General features: G+C 46.2%; 1 protein-coding gene across 4 annotated transcripts in view; it reads right to left on the minus strand.

The window, feature by feature from the left end:
• Positions 1–16,190, minus strand: part of Vn (membrane-bound neuregulin protein vein) — a 328,196-nt gene that overhangs the window by 25,393 nt on the left and 286,613 nt on the right. For 2 of the 4 annotated variants that reach the window (XR_013081794.1, XR_013081793.1), the window contains exon 5: positions 7,614–7,672. Coding sequence is in view for 2 of the 4 variants with exons in the window: in XM_076783467.1 (XP_076639582.1) it covers positions 7,425–7,672 (248 nt within the window). In the remaining 2 variants the exon portion in view is untranslated. Of the gene's footprint in view, positions 1–4,724; positions 7,673–16,190 lie in introns of those variants that run through there. The other 2 variants (XM_076783467.1, XM_076783468.1) reach the window with 2 other exon arrangements.

Here is a 16,190-nt window from a genome sequence, read left to right on the forward strand (position 1 = left end):
TATTCGCGACATAAAAATAGAAACAGCTTCGGGATGCGAACGTCGGTAGAAACAGCGAACCCTCTCCCCTCCCCCCTTTGGGCGATAATTAACGAGCATTCTTCGCGTTTTTCATTTTCCGCGAACACGCCGTTCCGCCTTTGCCCGAGTTCGTCGGTTCGTTATTTTGACGGATCTCTTCTCGATAATTAGCGCCGCGATTAATCACCGCGTCGGCCGATTCGGCGGCGTTCAAGGAATGTGTTATCATCCCCGCGATCGAGGCTCGTTCGGGGGAAAAGTGAGAAATATCGGGGTTTGAACTGGATGACTTCAACCCTTTGTCCCCTAATGGAATAATCGTAAAATATCTGTCTCAAGAACATGTTATGCTAGGATTTCTAGTACGATTACTGGGTCGATCGCCATGATTGATACAATCGAGGCGAGCAGGATGATTTTTCGCGAAGAAGTGAATCCAATATGTACAGTAAACTTTCTCCGTTCGATGCTTCGTTCTCGAGATAATTGAATTTGAAAATTGTTGGGGCATGCTCGCGATCGAGTAAGATTTATCTGGCTCGTCTGACCATTAACCACTATTTCTACTTACATTTCACGAATCCAATATATTGCAATATTCAGACTCGATTTTCTCGAAAACGCAGCTCCGTATGAAAAAATTTTACTCCACATTTTCAACTTACTGTTTTACGTAGAATCGAAATAAAATACTCGAATATAGGGGAATTGTGTCATTGCTCGCTCAAATTTATCGGAACTCGGAAAACGAACCTTCGTACGACAAAATTTTATCCCGTATTTTACGTGCATTTTTTTCACGCGGATTCAACCCTTTTAGGATTGCACCGGTTCAAAAATAGCCAATGTCGAAGAGCGAACGAATTCTCGCCGCGAAGCCAACGGTCGCGCAAGAAGCAATTTCTCTTTCGGTACATGCATGAGACAGGTTTAATACAGCACGGCTGCGTGGGCGTCGGTACGTTTTATTTCGCCGCGTTTTTCACGAAAATCGGTATCGCGCGCACCGTCGACCCCCGTCAGCGTCGCCGAGGTAGGCAACGCGGTGAAAATAAGGCGTGCCAGAAATAAATCGGACGATAAAAATCGCGCGTCGAAAATAAAAAGCTAACCGCGACCAATTTACCAACGGGGCTGATTTTCGGCGAGAAAAATTTTCCCCGTCGCGCGCGAACACAAACTTCTGCGTGTATTTTCCCGGCCCCACCCCTCCAGCTGCCCCCGGCAACAACTCTGCCACCGATCCGTGCAATTTCTCGACTCGCGTCTCTATAGCGTTGTCGGCGAAATTAATGTGGCTTCTCAGCGCAACGGCGTTACATTGTAATGCAAGTTTATTAAAAACATACGTTCCCGTCAGCGTCTCGCCTCTCGCGATCTCCGAAGGCCCCGGTTATAGCATCAGCGCGAACGTAATTCGTAATAGTGCACGATACAGGCACGACGGTAGGCAGATCTCGTAAAAATAAATAAATAATCGCGTTCGAAACGACGTTTCTCGAACGGTGGAATCGACCGGATCGACGTCACGAAATTATTCATACAGAACGATGGTTCCTTCAGCCGGGTTCGCATTAAATTTAAATCCAGCCGCGTCTGTTGCGAGTACTCGATTATATTTCACGAGGGGGTAACCCAGTAACTCGTTTCTATTTTCGAGCGGCTGTCAGCCAGACGTTGTACATTAATTTATCGTTCGTTTGTCCGGCCAACTTATCCATGAATTATCGCACTTTTAAATGTATTTTCACGGAGTAACAGGTTGGCCCGAACCCGGTGCTCGACGTCGACCGCGCGAAAACTTTCCGTTGGCTCGGTTTACCCTGGAAAACGCCAACTTTCGTGCCACACCTGACGTCTCTGTTCCCGTGAAACGCGAAATTTGCTTGCGATTCTCCGTTCCCCACGAGCCCTTCCTCGGAAAGGTATTCGCGTATCCGAATCTGCCGCCGAAACGAACGAAAATGGCGTTTCTCCGGATAAGGAATTCAGATTGATTTCTTTTAAATTTTTTGCTGTAGCTCCAAAAATGCTAAAAAATTTGAAATCGAACGAGGTTTTTTGACATATGTACCGTTCGTTTCGACGGGAAGAATAATCATGACTCGCGTCTGGAGTTTTTCATTTGACGCGCGTATGAAAAATATATTTAAATTTTGTTGGTTTTTCCACCGGTGTTTTTATAGAATTGTTTGGCTTTAAATTGAAATTTTAATCTGGCAAACCTGCTGGCAGAACGTGGAGCAAACGAGCTGCCGTGGGGTCACGGACCAACGTATCGCGCGAGGATTCCGATTGATGGAATGATACCAGCGACGCTACATTCTACCAAATGGAAGTCAACCATGTCATTCCACCGATCGAAAAACTTTATGCTTTTCGACAGCTTTTTGGTTCGCGTTGTACATTGGATAACCGTGATTCGTGCCGTCGAAATCATTAGTTTCTTTTTAACGCACGCTATTATCAATGGTGCGGACGAAACGCTAGATGACGTTGAATTCATTTTTTGAGAACAATACACAAAATGAAAAAATCATTAACTTACGAAAAATCTATCGTTTATCGTATTTTCTTTGGTTGTAAGTATATTATATTATATTTACGAAGAAACGGAAGAAAGTGTCTAAGGAAGGACCGTAAATTATCGCGGATAAAACCAACGATGCAGTTTATCGTATTCAGCGTTCGCCTCGAAGTAAATTTAAGATGGTTCATACGAACCGTATAGCCAAGTATGAATGCCGCGCCGTTTCCTTAACGGGAAGAGGACGTTAAAGAAGTAACAAGTGCGCAAGGTTTCGGTCGATCCTTCTTTTGTACGCGTACTTGCCATTGTGTCCTGTTGCCTTGGGACAGTGGGATTCTTCCGGAAGGGTTCCCTTTCAATGGCGCCCACTTGCCTTGAGAAACTCGAATTCTTTCGGAAGGGTTCGCCCTCGTAGCGTGTGGTAAAAAATGATCGCGCAGGCTAAGCGCTCGGAGAAGTTTCTCGATGTTCCTAGTCGTCGAAGCTCGAAGAAGCTTCTTTGAAGCAACGGTTAGATCATCCATGAAGATTTCTCAAGACAGGAAACCCAATAAAGACTTTACGAAGCAAAAAGAGAGCTTAAAAGATCGTAGACTTCGTTCACCGAGGGACTCAAATTTCTCCATAATAAAGTAATTCCGGAAATTAATTTCGTGGAAATTTCGAGAACACTTCCTGTAACCAGTTACTGCCTCCAAGCTTTTTTTATCCATGGCTTTTCCGGCGACCATCAGTGAATACCGAAGTAGTCTCCGGTTCTTGGCCACCGATTTATCGATCCCAACGAACGTTGAAATATTTATGGAATTGGAAGAAGCCGTTCGAGTTTTTGGAGGAACCACATGCGAGCAATCGTCCAAGAAGAGGACGTTCCATCGCGGAAGACGAAGCCAAGGATCCGAAGACCCGAATTCAAGGTTCGAGGGTCGAATGGAAGGGCGAGGGTTTCTCATAGAGAATGTTATTTCTACACAGAAATATTTTAAGACAGTTAAATTGAGAAATCGATACTTTAGAAAGCAGAATCAATTTTATTCGAAAGTCTTGAACCTTGGAATGCTGATCTATACTTTCCATTATTCGGTTAATATTGTGCTTATATTAATAATAACGAAGAAATCGACGAAGTACAATATTTTGCCCATCTTCGAACCTGGAGAAGAACAAACTGTGGAGGGGATAGTTCCGTTGCAACTATTCGTAACGCAGATTGACGCAAATAGCGAGGGAGTACTGCACGCACTAGGTTTGGACGCGGCCAGAACATTTTCCAGCGAACTACTTTGTTTTTCCGCGTCGTTTCGGCCCGTTCCGATCGTAGCTCGGTGTTCTTTGACGATTACGGAAGAAGGGGGGCGTCGTCTCGTTCGCTTTCGCGTTGTTTTTCGTTTCCAGGAGGACGGGAGAACCGTGCGGGAAGCTATTTCCAACGGCTAGACGAGCGACCCGTCTCGAAACGACTTGCCGGAACGCAATAAGAGACCGAACAAGAGACCGAACGCGGAACTCCCTGGCTATGAAAATTTCTTATTGGCTTTCTTCGAGTATTCTTCCGTCGCCAAAGTCTATGAACTTTCGTCGAGGGGGATCCGCCTCGTCGCGGGATTCAGTATCGTTTCGCGGAAACTTTCGCATCGATCTCATCGGCGTGATCGCGAACGAGACGGTAATCGAACGTAACGGAAGAAAAAAAAAAGAAATAAATGCACCTACCTTTTCGCGAGAAAAATCGAGGAAACGTAAAACTGACCCGTTGAGTCCATCGTCCAGTGCTCAAATAATAAAAGTTTGCCATGCAGAGTTTAAGACGTTGAATTTGTTGGCGCTTCGAATGTTATTTTTTCCAATTGCAAAATGATTGCTATTATTTCTGTGTATTTTATACGAGCATGACAAACACGTGAAATGGAGTTAGTTCGAATGTTGTTAAAATTGGACCACTGCACCACCGACGCGAAGAAAAATACACAGAAAATAAAAAAAGAAACAAAAATTGTAAGAAAGGTGAACATAAGGTTAAAAACAAAGGCGGTTGCCAAGATGGAGATGTCGTTTAATCGTAAATCAATAAAATTAATGAATTAAATAAATAAATTAAAAATGTTTATACACATATTTATATATATAATATATATATATATAATATAATATAAAACATAAATAGGGTCCCGAGACTGCTGGAGTACAGCGTGTATCCCACACGCCCCATCCCTTTTCGATCATTGTGATCGTAACTACCTTAAGTCTCTGCTTTAGCTAGCCTAGCGCGTATTACATTATCATATTTTACATAAAATCGTTTTTGCCTAGTGGTCTCTCGTTCTCTGTGTGTCGACTTGTTTGCCGCTCGAGTGGCCAATGTTTTTCCTCGTTTCCCTCGGCGTTATTTTTACGTTCGCTGAAGAGGTTATTGTCAATCGTTGCTGGAAAATTCTGGCCTGAAAACTGCCCTCCCACACGAGTGGGATCGAGTTCGATATATCCTCGCGAATAGTTCGAATCTGGAATTTAGTAATTTCACTCTGGATAGCCAATTAAACATTTATCACTCAAATCCAAAACGTCCTCGACTTTGGTTGCACTTCCCCTTGAGTATAATTTTGTATAATTTAAATAGAAAATGTGGCTTTGAATATTAGTTTCAAGCCTTATTATATATATACAAATAGGTATTAATTCTACATGGAAAAATAAATAAAAAACGTAGAATATAATTTTTTCATACGATACTTCGTTCTCGAGACAATCGGATTTGAAGTTATCTGTTCTTGCGATGAATACTGTTATTAAAATTGCTAAAATGTGTTGTAAGTTAGTATCATCGAGTCGAAAATTAGCCAATTACTCGCGTACACCAAAAACATTTCAATTAAATTATCTCAAAAAACGTAGGATATAATTTTACTCTATATTTTCGACTTACTTTTGCACGTATAAATACTGCTCGTTGTACCACTCGTCCTAGTTAGTTATTAGGATGACTGAACAGTCATGTGTAACAGTGGTGAACACCAGAGTTGTTCAGAATTTTATTCAAAAAGAAGACCTGCAAACGAGGGCGAAAAAGTTTCGGATTTGACTTTGGGTCAGGTTGTAAAACAGCCCTATTCAGCCTTATTTCATCGTGCTCCTAAAAAATACAGTTTCTTGTATTCTGTTTTTGTTCTTTTTTTAAATAGCGAATAAAGTCGATAAATAAATACAATAAATAAATTAATAAATGCTTGATTGGTTACCCAATAAAAATAGTTAACCACTGTTTTAGAGGGTTCGAACCCTCTGGGTGGTTTAGTTCGTCGTTGGCAGACGAGCAAGATACATTTATTTGAGCCGACGCGAGATCGATCCACGCCATTCTCGAATTGTCTGGACGCGCGTAAAAATACGAAGAAATTTTCGGAAGGCAGAGCCGCGAACCGTGACACAGCCACGGATGCGACATCGTCGAGTTCTCTCGTTCCCGTTCCCGTTGTCGTTACGTCCAGGTTTATTCGCGACAGGCGTATCCTCCTCTTTTCTTCGTCTCCTTTCGCTCGCGACTTCACGCTCCACCGGTGTGGCCCACATTTTCCAACAACGACCGACAAAAGATCTGGCTCTTCTCGCGAACAGCAACGACTACGGCGACGACGACGCTCCCTTTCCATTTCGACGAAAGGGAAGCCACCGAGGACGAGTAGCGATGGATATCCAGCCGCGCGATTCTCGAATTCGCGAGATCTCTCCGTGGGCTCTCGAGACCTAGCCCTCGACACGCTGGTCGGGCGTCCATATCGAGATAGTGAAATCTCGGACACCGGAAACAGGTCGCGCATCAGTTCCGCGAACGACGAATGAAATTTTCAAATTTCCTGCCTGGATGTTCCGTTTAAAAGATTCGATTAAAAATTTTATTCGTTGTTCGCGAATAAAGATCGACCAACTCTGAGTGGTTCGGTCTCGTTCCCATCGCTAGAGAAACGGTTAATGCACGAAAAATGCCTTTTCGGCGGCTTTCAGATTTCCCTGTTCCAGCGTGTGTTTCATGTAAGCGTATCGACCTAAACGATCTCCGAGTGTTTCGACTACTCTCGCGACGTCCTTTATCGAGACCCTGGGCTCTTTGGTATTGTTCTCCACGCGGAGACTCCGAAAAGTGCGACCTCCGGAACACGCCCTTCTGCCTGCAGCTTCCTCGTTTTTTTTCCTGTTTTCTTTTTATCGTTTTTTACCTCCATTCTCTTTTTTTCTTTTTTTTTTTTTATCATCGGCGACCCGCGATCTTTCGAGGTCAAGCACCATTTCTGAATCACGAGCGTCACTCGAACGCTCTCCTTTCCGCCTTCCCGATACGAAACCGAAGGGGTTCGGGAGAGGCAGGAATCCGCCATAACTATTTTCTCTCTCGCGCTCGTTCATGCACTCTCAACGTTTACCCTTTCACGCGTAAAGATACAAGCATACACACACGCACGCGTACGTTCGTTCTATCGTTGGATTGCTCGCGAATAAAAATTTCTATAGGGACGCGAGGCAACGGTGTCGTAACGCGACATTTTCTAAAAGAGAGAGTGTAACGATAGCAGTCGTAGAAGAAGAAGTAGAGGAAGTAGAAGTCGAGGAAGACGGTAATAGTATGAGAAACGAAGAAGGTACGAATGCCCCGGTACCAAAATTGATTTTTTGGAACCTGGTCCTACAATACGGAAGGACTTGTTCTAATGCCCGACAACAACGGTTCTCGAAAATCATGCGCGAGAATTCGCTTCCCGTTTATTTTCGTTTTCACCCCGTTAATCGCTGCGTCTCGTCGCGCAGCTCTCACGTTCGATCCACGGATCGATTTATCGCCTCTACGTTCGTTTCTTGGTCGCGCGCGTTGGCCCTCTCACGACTATTCTTCTCGTGGGCTTCGAGAGGCTGTTTCGACTGACTGTAACCGAGCACCACCCCCTTTGGTTCGAACATCAGAAAAAGGACGAGCTCGGAATTGGAAGGGCCCCGCGCGATTATCGCTAGCAGTAGTACGAGGTCGAGAGTCCCAGCTTGCAGGAAAACGGCGCCCTACGCCTGTTGTACACACTTCCGGTGCTGCTGACGTCCTTCGTCTCGCACCGCAGACCCGTGAAGCCTTCCGCGCATCTGCAATCACAAAACAAACAACCACGATCATTTATTTTATTCGTTATTCACCGATTAGTGTCGCGTAACATTTACATCGATGTTTTACTCAACGGGATTGAGAATTAAAATTGTTCGATTCGTACGTTTCTTGCACAAGTATGGCGACCTCATAAAAGGAATTTGATTTATACAGAAAGGGTCACGAAAGACTCCAGTGATGTTCTGCAACCACAAAACACCCCTAATAATTTATTTTATTCGTTATTTACTGATTAGAGTCGCGTGACATTTCTATTTCTTTCCTGTTCAGATATAACGACCTCGCAAAGGGGATTTGATTTATACAGAAAATTTTGCCGGGGTCACGAGAGACCCCCAGTGACATTCGAGGATCAGAATTGAAAAATAAAGGACAGAATCAGTCTGGTAATCTGAATTTCCCGGCTGACAGGTTTTATGGGGCACACGAGCCCTCCGTTGGGCGTAAAGCTTGCGATAGCAAACCGACGCTCTATAAACTTTTGTCGCGAGTGCGTGCTGGAATATGCTGGAATATTTATACGTCGATATCTGACCCCGTAAAAAGAACAGCGAATTAAAGTCGGTCGTTAAACCACCGTTGTAAAAGTTCGAGCTCGCGTACTACGAGGTACGATTGTTCGTCTATGCTTCGCGTTGTCGTCGACAATATTCTTTTAATTTGCCAGGAAACGAGGGGTGATATTTTTCTCCAGAAAAATGGTATCAAATTGAAACGCCGACAGGTGTTTATATCCGTGGCACGAAGTGGCCAATTTTATTAATTTAGAAAACCGCGAGATTGAGGCATACGTTACAAAGTAACTGGGCTTTTTTACATATTTAATCGATACTTCGGTATTTTGAACTGTTTGACTTCGAAATGAATCGTTCGTTCCAACGAAAGCAGCCGATGAAACTTCTCGAGGGATCGATTTCGGGCCACGTCGATCGTTTCCCTGCGTCCTCGAGATCTGCCATTGTTTTCGCGGCTTCGATAGAAGGGGGTCTTTCCTTTTTCCCCGGGGGCCGACATCGAAACCCTTTCCCGCGGACCACGGGCTCGCGAAACTGTCAAACTTCCGCCGAATAAAAAGTTTCGCAGTCGGCGAGCATCAAAGCGGGCCTCTTCGCGGGACTCGATCGCTTTAAAGGGCGCCCTTTATTACGGGGGAAAATTGTTCGTCAAGTTTCTCGAAAGTCGTCGGACTTTTGTTTCTTTTTTCAGGTCGAAAAGCGGGGAAGGGCGTCGAAGGTTGAACAGCGCGGCGCAAAGTCGCGAAACTTTCTCTCCTTCCTCTCCCGGATAATTAGCGACCAAAAGAAGACGTTACGGTTAGTCGAAGGAAATCAACGATAAAGAGCGCGATCTCGATCTCTGTTAACCGGACTGGCGATTTTATTATCGGCGTAATTGGACGCTGGACGGATTGCGCTACATCGAGTCTTTAACGGTCCCCGTTAATTACAAACCGAGGGGATTCTTTGAATTTTCTGTCGTTAACGGCGCGTGGCGAAACACGGCGGATAAAAAGAAGACCGCTTTTGAGAAACTTTTGCGAGCCGGCGCGGAAAGCAGGAACAAAAAAAAAAGAACGAGAAACGCTCGAGAACAGTCGGAAGGTTTGCGTTTTTCGGAGCGAGAGCCGTTGGTCGGCCGCTGCGGAGTCTTAGCCACGATTCCGGAGGGTAGGTCGTCGCAGCTGGCCGAGCAAAGCTTCGTGTATTACGATCGCAAAATTAAAAGCGCCTTTTTATGCAGCCGTAGTCTGCCTGAGCTGGTTAGAAGGTCGATGCCGGTTGTCGGTTGTGTGTGTACCTGCGCGTGTGGTCGTGGAAGGGATGAAAGGGGCGCGCAGGTCGGTGGTTTTCCTCGGGTATTAATTCCCATATATGCCGCGAGTGAGGCTCAGTCTGTAACTACACCGGGAGTGTACCGTCGTGCACGGGGCTGCCGGCTCGAAAGAAACTTTTTTGCGGTTTACTTAATTTAATAACGCTCCTGCGGAACGCAATTTCAAAGATAACACTTGAAAGGGGCGGAGGCGCATCGGCCAACCCCTCCGCTCTGCTTCCCCGTTTCCTTCGTCCTCCTTCCTCCATCGTCTTTTTATCACCTTCCATATCGTTCTGCTCTCGCCCACCCCCTGGTGCCGCTGGTCCGTTCGTATGTTTCTCTTTGAAATTCGTCGAGTGTGCGAACGCATGCGCGTCTACCCCCCTCGTGTCCCTCCCTGAATGTGTGCGGAACGACTCCGGGCTATAATGTACCGTACTTTATTTCGAAACACTCTCTCTGGCAGCCTAGGTTGGGGCTAGCTGGCTCCAGCAACCCCCCGGACGCCGCGGGATGGCTCCTCGCGAGCGAAACTGGGTTACTTAACTTGGTCGTATGGCGGCTGCATCCACCGAGGCGCATAGGTATTCCTACCCTCTTGCGTACGGGTTACGAGCCAGAAGCGTCCCTCTCAACCTTCGCCTTCTTCGTCTCTTCCGCCAACGATAGCCATTCAAACCCTCCCCCGCGGAGTATCCAGTTACAAACTGGCGTGCGTATAAATATAACGCTCGGTGTCGCGATACGGTTGTCGCGTCGCGAAACACTCGCTGTCTACCGATAACGATCCATCGGGGGAGGGAGTAGTTTCTACTATATGCTAGTTCGAATGGGAATTCTGTGGTTTATTTACGAACCGTTAGATTTTTGCGAAATTTTGTAGCAAGGGCCAGAGGTCTGCGAGAGGAAATATTCGATCGACATATACATCGTGCTAGATCGTAGTCTATTTACGATCGAATGCTTGGAAAATATTTAGTGAAACTTCAGCAGTTTAACTCCTTGGCGTTCGATTTAATTCCAAGTAGATAAAAATTCCATATTTCTCTGTTATAATACTACCCTTATCCGGGTGATTTCCATACGCTACAAGGTTTAATTTATTGGAATATAGTCGTAAAATTGATGGCAAGCGCCATTAAAACGATCGTTGGGCGCGTGGATGTTCGAGTGTCACTGTTTTCGGACCCCGTGTGCAATTATGGCAGACCGTTCGTAACGATCGCTCCGGAAAGGACAGCGGCTTACACGCTGAAGCCTCAGACAGTGTTTAATCGTCCGACCCCTCCCCCTCGAAAAACAAACGAACCTGGCAGAGGCAAGTCGGTTCTCGATTTGATAAACGACAGGAATGGGAAGGATCGATTCGTTACCCTTAATCCGGTGTCTTTCACCAGACCACCCTTCTCTCAATGATATATTGCGATCGCAGGGTTAATCGGAGTCCAAGTAATTAGCGCGGAGTTTCCTCTGGTCGACAGCTGCCCCCTGGGGTCTTCGCCCTTTGAAATCCGGGACATCGACGTTCGAAGAGGAATCCGTGATACTGTGTTCCTCGATTATAATTACATTACCCTTCGGAGAAGGACGCGTACCGTCGTATTTATCGTAGCAGCACAGGATTTGACAGAGATACTTTCACGAGGGAAGCCTCAAACATTTCCAAATTTAAGTAAACTAGATTCATCTGTAACGTCGACGTATAGTACAGGTTACCAAAATAAGTACTAGGACAAAATCATGAGTTAGCAGTCGTCTAGAATCAAATTGTTGCCCCTGTAGAAAATTGTAGAAAAATTGAATCTTACTGATCTATTGATGTTACAGTTTCTCTATACGGTAAAAAGATTTGTTCACTAACGCCGGAATTATGTTCGCCCCCATATTAAATCCCTGACGCGTTCCCCAAATCGAAAAGGCTTCGGTGCCGTTTCGATCGTTCAGATAGGAGGGAAATGAAGATTGCGGAGAAACGACGGGTCCGGAGATATGTTTCCAGATAGTGGGTAATCGGGATGGTAGCTAACCCCTGTCCGTCGAAGAGCCACGATTTACGCCGCGCGTTTATGTCACGGAGGAGCTCGTGAAATAGTCCAGCGTCGACGAATAGTTGCCGGCCGTTATAAGTAGATTTATGCCGAACCATAATCCTGAGACGTGGTGTACAGGAGCGGGATCCTAGCGGCGAACGAGGGAAAGAGAGGGCCGGCCATCGGATCACGAGGGAAAACCCTGATGTCCCGAAGGGTGCCAGCTGGCGGGACAGGTTACTGTCTGGGAAATTGGGACGTCGGATAGCGCTGTTCGCCCTCGATCATTTTCCATCGTCGTGTCGTTTCCCGACTAGCATCGAACAGGGAGTATCTCTGCCGTGCAACCTCGCCGCCGGAAGTTCCAGTATTCCCCTCCCCGGTGCAGTTCACGGCGAGTCGAATTTGCCGGAATTCGGCGGAAGGACGACCGCGGGACACGATTCCACGCCGAAGAATCGAGCCACCCGAACCCGCAGAGCTTAGGCTAGGTGTCCCACTCGAGGGTCGTCATTGGGGAAATAAGTGCTCTTTCACCCTAGGACACGATAGAGCTTTCGCGTTGGCGGTTGATTCGACGCTCGTGTTCGTGCGATGGAACCTTTATTCTGAACGCTGCGGCCACCAGAACAGCGTTTCTCAACCCTCTTTAACTCCTGGCCCTCTTTCCTAGAAATCCGAAAATCAAGGATAGGCAAACGTTTGTTCGAACAATAGATCAATATATTCGATGGAAGGGTCAGATTTTTGATCGCGAAATATCTCATTCTGTGATTTTTAATATCGTTTAACCGATGAACAGTTTATCCAGGCAAGAATTTTGCTTATCTCTGACGGGAAGTTGTTTATCTTTCACGTTGCTCCCCCGTTCGCGAAGTCAGGTTAGTTAAATATAAAATATAGGTAGACTTTTTATCTTTGTTAGATTATTTATAAAACCCGTCGACCCCGTTCTCTTGGTTACCCCCACAATCCGATTCTAACATCTACGTCATTCTGCCAATGCCCGGTTGCTGGCCAAAGTAAAATTTTCTACGAAACAGGAACTCTGAACAGTAACATAAAATTGACAAATTTATTTTCCATTATCGTTTCTCTCTGAGAATTAATTTTGCCCGAAACGATGCACCGTAGGTGTTTCGCAAAACATCGTTCGAGACGAAACGTCTTGGGACCTCGTACGCGACAAATTAATTCGGGACAAGCGACGGAATACATCGGACCTGGCGATTGCTGCGCTCTTGCACCGATTCTCGGTTTACTCGAGGGTGGCCCGGTAGCTACGGCTCCAGGAAATTCGTCCGTTTCGCTTAATTAAACGCCCCGCTAATTAATTAGAGAAAGATCCGGACCGTTCGACGGCTACGCGCCGCCAGGACACTGCGGATCGTAAGTCGACGCTCGTAAAATTCTCACCCCCGCGACTTTCCGCACCCTCTGACCTTATTCCTTCGACGGCGCTTTTATTCGCTAACACGTTCGGAATTTTTCCGCCCGGTCGCCTTATTGGATATACACGGTCGAGTCGAACGAAACTTTTCCGACAGAAGTTCGCGAGCTCTCGTCTAAGATATTCGAGAATAAAAAAAGTGACGGTGCTCGACGCGCCACTGTAATAAACGATTGATAAAAATTTTGTCCCGCGATTCGCCAAGACTCTCTTATAACGAAAAAATATAAAATAACAATGTTCGATTACTTGCAACTCAAATTAGAAGCCTTTTGTTTTTATTTATTTACGCTAGGAACTCCTTACAGGGTTACTAGCACTGTGCACTCAGCTGTGTATAGTAACATTGTAAAGACAGAGTTCTTACGTGTCTATGAAAAATCTATTTTTGCAAAGAAAGGTTTTTAATATTCTATACATAACGTGTTTCATGTAGGAGATGATGGTAAAAATCTTAGCGGGTGAATTTTGTTTGTTCCCGCAATTTCGCCACACCCCCAGCGCATTGTGGTTCCATAAATTCAAAGGCAATAGGAGCAGGTTGGGGCACAGGAGGGTAGAGTCGAAGCAAAGGCAGAAAAAGTCGACGGTTCCCGGGGGTTAATGGGTTCTGCCAAAGCCTTGGATCGAAAAGGTTACGCGGGGTCGAGCCGCGGAGCCCGATAATCGCGTAGAACGGAGACCCGTTTGTTTCCCGGGCGTTCAAACAAAATAAAACACCGATGCCGGAAACTCGATGCGTAAAACGCGAAAGGGGTATCGTTTAACGGCAATTTTAATATCGCGTTACGACAACGCGAAATTGACCGGAATCGGTATCGAGCCGCGCGCGGAAAGTCGGCCATTGATCCTGGGAAACGAATAATAATGAGAGGGGCTCTGCACGCGGCCACGTCCGCGGGTAATAAACGGAAACTTAATCAAACGACTCGTCGCACCGACCAATCCGATTGAAGTGCTTTTCTATGTAGCGAGCGTCGTTCCGCGGCCGCCGATTTTTCAGCGCAGATTTCCGCCCCCCCGGGTTTCGATCAGTCACCGCCAGCTACTCAGAGTAATTAATCGATCTCCTGGCACGGCCTACCGTTCACCCACGCCCCACAGTCATCGAATTTAAATATTACGAGATCGCAAACAAACGCGAAACCGCGAGTCGCGACGTCGATGCCTCGATCAAAGAATTATTAATGGTTGGGGTGGAGGACGCATCGACGACGATTCGTGGGGTCGTTCGGAACATAATTTTCCACGATTATAGGTGAAACTCGAAAAAATCCGACAACAGTTTTCCGTTCGAACGCGTTCGTGAATTTCACGTAACGGTGGTAAAAGGAATTTTTTAACGCGGTTCCGGGGATCGGGAATTCGCAAACTAAAGTAATAAGCGGAATGTGTGCGCATCGTAAATTCGGTGACAGTCTCTCGACAGGGGATACGCGAATTTTTTGCGCCGATTACCATTTATTGGCACATCTTGAGAGCCGGTTGCCGGCGCGGCGAGAGGCGTGCTTGCGTCCGACAGCTCTATTTCCTTAAGCGACGGTTCGAGATAGTTACGGGGTGGAAATGTCACGCAGCCCGTGGCGGGGTGGTCCTACCCCGATCCCGACTCAACTTCCGCCTGTACGTGTGTTGGCCACATATGTCACCGAAACTAACTTTTCCAACCTCGCTCGCCTCGTTCGTGTATATAGCTTTCCTTACCCATTTCGCGCGAGGACCGTCACCGATCCCGTTGGGTCAACATTTCCACCCGAAAAGTTATCTCCACTCGTCCGTGGTATTGATAAAACAGGTTGTTTACCGTTCCTCTCGCCTGTACATTCCTTTTGCTAATTGTCGTTGACGTATTCGCAATACTTTTACAGTTGTTTCTAGCGAACGGAATTTTTAACGTCTCTTAAATTATCAACAACCCCTAAGCCACTATGAAAACACGTGAAATTATCGACTAGCCCTGTAAATCGACGGAGTGCTGTATGAAAAAAAAAAGAAATCGAAATTCGGGAAGCCCTGTAAAGTGCATATTTACTTCACACCGACGCTTCTGGCGCTGAATACGAACAGCAGAGTACCACGAATCGAGTGCATCGAGGAATTCTCGAACCTCCGGGACGCATCGTCGAATTAGCATTTAATAACTAATCCGACTGTTGTTTCCTTCCGCTGTTCGATATCGATTTGACGGTGGGGAATCTCTTTCCAATCTGTTTTAGATTTGTAGCGTATGCATAATTCATAATCGACGATGGACTTGTTATTCAAAGCCGATCCGGGCGGAGGGCGGCGGATCGTGGGAGCAAGCTTCGGTACAGTTTAATATTTGGGCAGCTTGTCCGCGATAATTCAATCGACGATCGTGGCACCGTAGTCTTAATGTTTACGCCGCTGCGTAACATCTGCGGAACGTATTAATCAGCGGGGGGTCTCCCATTAGTCAGGAACGCCGGGCGCGAGGCGCGCGAACAATCCGGTAGCGATTCGCCTTAATTAATTAAGTTGCCGACCCGCGAGAGGCGAGACGACTCTCTCTCGGAGTCGTTTTGCCCGTTTCCCGCCTGTTTCGAGCGGTGTTTTTGCGCGGTAATTTCAGTTTTTTCCCTCCCCTCCTCCCTCATCCAGCAACAGAGTTTCGAAAGCAATCGCCGGCAACGGGGCGACGTATAAATCTGTCGGGATTAGGCGCGATCTAATTGCACCGATGATCGCGTGACGGAAATTTACGACGCGAATTTGTTTTTAATTTTTCGAACGGTCGACGCGCGTGTAGCTAATAAATTCTCGACGCGCGACCGACGCCCGAAATATAAATACCGGTTCGCGGTTTCGTTCGATCGAACTACACGCGAATCTATCCGAGTCGAGGAGAAACCGAGGACGCGGTTACGCGAATCTCTTTCGCGAGATTTACGATCCAAAATTTGGATATTTAAACAGGCTGTCCCGTTCCGATGTTCCCACGCAGGCTATCCGCGAATCTGGCGGATTGTAAACCGAAAAAATGGATCGTCTTCGACCCGTATTCATTTTTCAACGAAAACGGTTTAACAGTCCATTGTTATTTTGTAAGAGTCGTCAGTTCACATAGACTGAATTTTTAAACTTTTTGTTTGGCTCATTAGATACAATTGCATCACAAGAAACTGACGTATGACCTATTAGGTTTAAAATAGCCTCAAATACAGTGTGCGAAATCACCTG

This window comes from Colletes latitarsis, chromosome 2, assembly GCF_051014445.1.
Source record: "Colletes latitarsis isolate SP2378_abdomen chromosome 2, iyColLati1, whole genome shotgun sequence".
Taxonomy (NCBI): Eukaryota; Metazoa; Arthropoda; class Insecta; order Hymenoptera; family Colletidae; genus Colletes; species Colletes latitarsis.